Here is an 8,380-nt window from a genome sequence, read left to right on the forward strand (position 1 = left end):
ACTCAACATGGTATCAGAGGAACACCTTAAGATTTTAGATGAGTTGGTTACTGAGCAGTTCAGTTCATCCAAAAATGGAAAGTAGCCTTCGTCTTATTGGTTAATGCAGTGTACATGAAACTGTATTTATTAAGACCATTGTTATCGGAAGAGGCCTGCATTGAACTCTTATTAACTGCATCTTATTAACTGCATCTTATTAACTGTATTTTTTTATTTTGTGCTTGAAATGTTTGAAATGCATCACATGACTGTATTTTTCTCCTTCAGTTTACAGCACAAGTGAGTTTACTTTGACAGTAAGTCTAACAGCTAAAGCATGCACTAGAAACCTATGTTAATCGGACTCTTCATTTTATCTTGGAGTACCCGTGTCATACACTTCACACTCTCGGACTTGGACTCTTATTCTAAGCCAAAAACATGTACATTTTTCAAAATGTTGCCGAGTTTGGCACTTGTACACATATCTATGTCGGATATTTGTAGCCGAGTCCGAGTAACATAGCTTGAAACTACTCACATATGGAAACTCCTCACACTGTGACATCAGTTCATGCTGGCAAAGCCATGCGTTGAACGCCTTTTTGCTCTCTCTACAATCTGTATGAAGACATAACTACATTATAAAACATTTTATCTATCTTAGTTATACTTGAGAAACATCTAGTTCAAGCTGTCTTTTACATTGCGTAGAGTTAATGTAGACTCTGCCATAGTATGATTAACCGGTTTATATAGAAGGATGAACGTTCCCCGAATCTAATAAGCAGGCACACAGATATGTTAACTCTGCGAAGATCACATTTTTCCAATAATAGGTAAGAGTTTGTCACTTTGCAAGTCTGCAGATATTTGTAAATTTTCTGGCATTGTATAGTTCATGTTAAATATATGATCCTAATGGGGCCTTACTCTAACACCTTAAGGTTTTAGATGAGGAGCTGGTTACTCAATATGGTATCAGAGTTTAGGCCGACATGAACATCTTAATTTTTTAGATGAGCTGGTTACTCAGCAATTCAGTTCATCCAAAAATGGAAAGTAGCCTTCATCATATTGGTTAATGCAGTGTACATAAAACTGTATATATTAAGACCATTGTTATCGGAACAGGCCTGCATTGAACTTGATCAATTCTGAACATTTTTATGCATTGCTGAGTTCAGATCATTTTAGAGTGCGACTTGATCGAACCCTGCCGTTTCTGAATTCTTTTGCAAATTGATAAAGACAAGTTTGAAATTTTCTAGTAGACGGCGTGATAGAGATGAGAGGTGAACTGTAGTGTACTGTTACAAGGTGACAATTACAAATTTATCACAACTGGACGGTGGGTACTTCTGTCAACGTTATAGTCTTTGTCCGGTATTGGCAGTTTGTATGGTGTTGAGGTGCATGAACCTCAGGAGAAGAATGACAAGTTACCAATATAGAATTTGAAATTTACGGTTTTCTAACGTGTGTATAAGGACACACAATAAACACTAAATCTCATGAGTTTGGTGCATTTTGACAAGTCCTCTTATCATAAATATTGATGCACTCCCTGTATTTATAACAACTCGACCGATAAAAATATACCAAACTCGTAAAATTTAGTTTTTATTGTATGTTTTTTGGCACACATTACAAAGATCGTTTTACTAAAATGGACTAGAGGTTTGTTGGAAGATAGACTAGCTTTTTTCTACATTCTTGCATAAGGTGAATTTTAGTGAGTGCAATCACAAAAATTTCTGTTAATGGGTTTAATATGGAAAATTGATGATATTTAATTCTTTTCTTTTTAATTTAAATCTATTCATAAAAAAATTGCGAATATACTAGCACGTTTTTAATATTATTGTCTAGAGTAGTGCTAGGACCTAAATTGGGTATTAAAATAGTTTTAAAATAATGTGACATGAACAATGTGTCACTTTGATTTATTTTAATTGGTGAGATTGATATGAATGCATGAGGAGTCATCTTATTAGTTATACGATTACCAATCATTTATATATCCTGTTTTGACTATTATGTAGTCAAATTGACTAGATTTTGACCGATAATTTAGATAAATTTATGTAAAATTTAAGAAAATTAAAATAAATATTTTTGAAGAGGATTAGATATATTTTCTATTAATACAAATTTTGCAGTTTAATTATTTATATTTTAAGTATAATTTATGGTCAAAATATAATAAATTTGATTATAAAATAGTCAAAATATTATACATGATGAAGAGTATGTGATATTTTAGAACGGTTTCGAATCCAATTTTAGTTACCGTAAAAGTTTCAATGATGTGCACGTAAACGTAAATAAGTACGTATTTAATACTTTTTTTTAAAAAAAAGTACGTATTTAATGCTATTCTCTAACTATAAAAGTTCTAATAGTATTAAAATGTTTGCTAAAAATATTACTCTATAATAATATTACGGGAGAAAAATTTATGATTATATCTCCTGAGTCAGAGCATGTCATTTAAATAAATGTGGTTTACCTTAATTCACGTGATATACATGTTATTATGTGAGCTGTAGAGTTTACCTAATGTGCACCCAAAGAATAGTTGCAGGTTACCTACTAAAAAAGGTTACTTACGGAAAAAAAAAAAGCATGACTAGTTACCCAAAATTTCCCGATCTCATGATATTGAGGTTTCGATGGAGCTGGGTGTATGAATTTGTTTAATTTGAATAAAAAATACAAGATTAATTAATGAAAGTTAATTTTTCCGTCCCAATTTATCTGTCATTTTTGAATTTTTGTGGTCAAATAGACTCAGTTTTGACCAAAACTTTCATATAGATGTAATTAAAAAATTATAAAAAACATATCATTATAAAGTACATGTAATCTAATTTAATATGTACTTTTTTCAGTTTTTAAAATAATAAAAGATTAATATTTAATTTATGATCAATGTTGGGCCAATTTGAGTATAAAAAAATTAAACATTAAGAGATAAATTAACACGAAGGGAATACTATTCTTGCACATCTTAAAACGAATTATCAATTATTAATTAACCATTTGATTATCAAGAAACGAGTCTTAATTAACATGATTATATTATGAAACTTAAGCAAGTTGTGCAAGTTAGACAAGTGGTACACAGATATTTTCAATTAAAAAAATCGTTATCCATTTCCAGCTAAGCATGTATGAACACTAAACGCCATAAATAATGGAGCACTTTAAATTTTAGTTGGGACTGAGGAGGACCCAAAGCTTCATAAAAAAGTGAGTTATCCACTCGCTCGCTCAGTTCGCCGAGACCGAGTCATGAAGAAGAGTCTACGCTTTACGCGCTCAGGAAGACCACTACCCCTGTAAGAAGTGAGTCAAACACCGAGTCAATAACTTTTTCCATATAGAGCTGACTTTCTAATATCAATACTCGTGCAGACCATCACTTTATGATTTATAAAAATATAATATCCCAACTTTTTTATTCAGAAAAGAAAATTAAAAATATTATTAAACTATACTTTTTGTTCATTTTAAAGTACGTGTCTAACAATTTCTTAGAAACGATAATAATTGGGAGGGACTGTGGGAATATTGGTTTTTATGTGGTTCAATACATATGCCAAATTTTGATTGATTTTTGTTTGATAAATATGACTTATAAACTTACAAATGAACGTATGTTCTGAAAAAAATCGGAATATCTAAAACTTGGAATAGATGATAAACTCTTTGTATATATAAAAAAATTCACTAACAAAAATTACTCGACTTATCAATAATCATATTATTAGAATGTGTTCAGGGACACACTAGAAACATCGTCTATTAATAATGAATATATTATTACGATAGATCAAATAAGATCAACCAGATTTAATTATCGCAAAACTTAATTTATTACAACCATAATATTATACAAAATTGGTGTATTTTATTTCACTTTTTAATTTCAACGTAGGTCAATACTATATGACTACATATTTAAGTAATACTAATTTATTATTATATATTTCTATTGTAGTTTCAAATTCAATTTTTTACGATTATATTAATTTTATAATATACGACTATAAATATATGATTCTACTAAGTGTCTTTCTCCAAAATCTCTTACATATATGAATATTTTAATTTCGTCCCGTGTCTATTACTCCATCATTCCCAATTTATTTGTCATGTTTGACATTTTATAATTAAATTGACTCAACTTTGTTTGTAAATTAAATATCAATCTTTCATTATTTTGAAAAACCGAAGAATACGTATTAAAGTAGATTACGTGTACTTTCTAATGATATACTTTTTATAATTTTTTTCAATTATATACTATATAAAATTTTCAATCAAAATTGTGTCAATTATAACACAAAAAATCAAACATGACAGATAATTTAAGACGGACGGAATATAATTATAATGTTGCAAGTTGCCTTTTTAAACAATTTAATGCTATTCTATTGAAGCCAACGCTTGCAAAATAAACAGCATTATTGTACTTGGGGTTAAAAAAACAAGTGGATCATTTTGTTTTTATCACATAAAACTAAAAAAACATGTTAATATATCATACATATCATCACAATCTCGTGGCCCATCAACGTTAAATTCATTACCTTTTTCGATATTCCTCTGCCGACGACCTCACAATCTGAAATGTGAACTTAAAATTGAAAAGAAACTCAGCAGTGTGAACTAAATTACAAATGTGCAACTTCATTTACAAAATAATGTAAAATAATTCTTATACAACATGTGCTTTTCTTAGCTTAAAATGCACGTGATTAACAAATAGGGATCCTGCAACTTGTTAAGCTGCAACTTGTTAAGTTTCATTGATATGATTACATCATAATCCAACTACTTCCTGGAGCCCTTTGGTGCTGAATGAGATTCTTCAGGACCTACACACTATAATCAGCTATAGCCCACTTTATCCCGTTCAGTGACACCGGAATTTCCGTTATTCGAGTTTTGAACTTGAAATTTATTTACGGTGAAAATTAATTTCGGATTTTGAGTTTTATACGGTACTAGTGTATAACCCGTAACTTGTGTGATGCATGGATTACTTTTAACATTCGATAATTTTTAATAATATATTTTATAATATAATTTTCAATAGTTGAAAAATAAATTTGAAAAATATAATAAGTTAGAACAATATATGTTTTATAATAATTTGAGACTTGACTGAAAATAAATAATATAATATAATATGTTGTTCACGAGACTCGAGCCCTGAACCTGTAAAATTGTTAAAATAAAGAATATAAAAGTTTAAATATAATAAGCTGTTGATAGGGTTCGAACCCTGAATCCATGAGAGCAGTTTAAATATTAATATAATAATATTTTATTATTGCATCCAACGGTTGTCATCCATCTGGCGGTTGTTATTTGTCGTACCAAACAACTGTACTAAGTAACCGACTAACAAATAGATGGTGTTCTGCTTATAATAGTATAGTATAGATTCTCTTCGTCTAACTGAATTTTTTATATTGGTGTATGGGGAATCGACACGCATTTTAAGGCTCCCGTAAAACATGGCTCCCTAAATAATTTTAATTTTTTTTAAATAAAAATATAGTGCTTAAATTTTTTACAGAAAAAGAAAATTCTAAAAAAAATTATAGAATTATATTTTATAGTACACGTGCCAAACATGAGGAAAAAGTAGATAAAGAATCCGTGAGACGGAAAGAGTAACATTGAGTTGTTTACGAAAACAACTCAAATCAACATATTGCAACTAAATTTGTTCACGATTTGAATCAACATATTTTTTCTTCAAATAGTAGATTAATTCACTTGTTTAAGCCTGAAAAAATGAGTTGGAACTTGAAGATAAATTAAATTGTGTAATCAAATGTAGTTCAGTTGATCCCAATTCAAATCTCAAACATATGTAACGTAATACAGGGTCTCATGAAATGTTTTGGTTCTTGCTCGCTCGAGAATTATTAACAAATTAATAATAATGTACAAGTAAGTGAAAGGCTACGAGTTTGCTCAAATAAATTACATTAGACCATACATCTAAATTTTCTTGAGCAATTGAATAACTGGCCTAGATTAATAATACAAGTTAATCTGAAGCATTAATATGAAAGCACGAAAATATATGATCAGTGACAATTCAGGTAAAACTACTGAAAACAGAGTAGAATAAAACTACACACTGTTAACATTGTCACCAGTACAGTAATCCATTGTCATCATCCATTTCTTAAACTCATCATCCGCAATCACATCCCAGAACTCCTTTTCTTTGTTGACACCTATTTCCATCTCCGTTTCGGTTTCGGTTTCGATTTTAATAGAACTTTCTTGTTGAGATTGTTGTGGCGGCTGAGATTGAGACTGCTGCTGCTGCTGCTGACTTGGATTGGGATTATTAGTGTAATCAGCAAAAGAAAAATTGAGCTTAGCTCTGGGTCCTCGAAATTCGATAGCAGCTTTGTCGTAAGCCCGAGCAGCATCCTCTGCTGTTTCAAATGTTCCGAGCCACACACGTGCTGCCTTTCGTGGATCACGAATCTCTGCAGCCCATTTTCCCCATGGTCTCTGTCTCACTCCTCTGTAATTCTTCTTCTTTTTCTTCTGTACCACACCGATGCTACTACTAGAACTTGTCTCGTAGTTTTTCTTCACGGAAACAGCATCCCTACTTTTAGTACTAACAGCAAGGTCTGTGTGCATCTTACCCTGCCCCGACTGTATCTGAGGTTGGTACATTTGACGTGCATCCTCGGTTGCAGGGGCAAAAAAATCGCAACCCAAACAGCCGCTAATATTGCACTTTTGGCAAGTGCTCGGTTCCAATGCAGCCACAAATGTGTTGGAATAACTCGATGAAGAGGAAGAGGAAGAGAAAGAAGAACTCTCGAAAAAAAACTGCGGTGACATGTCCATCGCAGAGCCACCAAATATCGCTTTCCTCAATGCACTAACCATGAACGAAACCTCTTGATCGTCGGAAAGATGTAGCGGCGGAAGGTGGTTGTTGGGCACGGCGGTGATCACTTGTTGCTGGTAAATATTTTGCATGCTTTTGCAGGACTCGAAGAGAAGAGATTGTGTTCTGAATTAGGAAAGTATAGTCAAAGTGAGTGTTATTTATACATGTGTGTCTGAACAGAGGTATCTGAACTGGTCTACGTGGATGCCCAACTGGACACACATTATTAACACGGAATAATATTATTTTGGACATTTTAGGAAGATTTGGAGCACGTGGGGATTTCTGTTAGTGACGGTTAAGTTGGGTACACGTGTCAGATAATGTGAGGAGGATAAGGACGAGGATGCTAAGGTTACTGGTGACGGTACTAGGAATTCTTAAGCACGTGGGTAAATAGAAGGGTTAAAATATAAGGTGGGCTAGTGTGACGTCTTGTCTTGCATAAAAAAGGGCTATACCCACAGATTCAAAACCAAGAGAAATGAATTGACATGTCGGTCGATAAGGACTTGGAAAGCAAAAAAAATGAAAATTTGAAGAACTCTTTCTAGAATTTTCACATTTTTTATTTTTGTATGTTTGAACATAAATTTTAAAACAAAATTGTAATTTACCTTTCCGTTTTACACACGTGATTGGCACACATATTTTAATAAGTTAGCTGTCAAAATTTGATTGGTTCATTTTTATTAATAACATAGAACATATGTATAAAAAATTTCATCAATTACAATAAACCAATTTTGAAAACTGTATATAATCTTACTTAAGAACACTCGCAGAACTTCTACTTTGTAAATCAAATAACTCCATGTTAAAAAAAAGACATTCGATCCTCCAAAAATTGATTAGTTCCAATAATGTATGAAACCCAGAATACAATAATAATAGAATTAAGCACATTAACAGAATGAATAAATTGACACTATATGTTACTAACGCCTCAAAATACAAGATCCGTCTATCCCATTAGTTAATCAACCACTATAATTCAACAACTCCAAGACCTTCTATCTAATATCATATCCCCCAAAGGTTTAAAAAATGCAAATATAGTAAAAGTAGGTTATCCCAAGTTCTTCTCATTCTCCCTTTCCGTCTCGCACGCACCCGGCAACACTAAACCTTCAACTCTCCGCACTGGGGCCGATATACGTCTCCTTCGTACATGTCCAAACCATCGCAGTATATCTTCCCTTACTTTGTTTATTATAGATACAACTAGAGATGCACAGAAAGCCCACCGGGCCTTGACCGGGCCTTAAATAGTCCGGACTTTGGCCGAGTCGGGCTTTGACTTTGACCGGGTCGGGTCGGGCTTTCCGAAAATATCAGAACCCGTTTGGGCCCTCGAGGCGGGCCTTACCGGGCTTTTTTCGGGTCGGGCTTTTTTCTAATTTAAATCAGATTGAGTTTTATAAGAGATTCTAAAGACAACATATGTTAGCA

At 32.4% G+C, this 8,380-nt stretch overlaps 1 protein-coding gene across 1 annotated transcript; it reads right to left on the reverse strand.

Annotated features, from left to right (window-relative positions):
• Nucleotides 1–5,956: 5,956 nt before the first annotated feature.
• Nucleotides 5,957–7,065, reverse strand: LOC141682785 (ethylene-responsive transcription factor ERF109-like). Its single transcript, XM_074487479.1, has one exon. It carries the CDS (start codon nt 7,015–7,017, stop codon nt 6,142–6,144), a length of 876 nt encoding a protein of 291 aa, XP_074343580.1. The 5' UTR covers nt 7,018–7,065; the 3' UTR covers nt 5,957–6,141.
• Nucleotides 7,066–8,380: the final 1,315 nt, after the last annotated feature.

The sequence above is a fragment of the Apium graveolens genome, chromosome 9 (assembly GCF_009905375.1).
Source record: "Apium graveolens cultivar Ventura chromosome 9, ASM990537v1, whole genome shotgun sequence".
Taxonomy (NCBI): Eukaryota; Viridiplantae; Streptophyta; class Magnoliopsida; order Apiales; family Apiaceae; genus Apium; species Apium graveolens.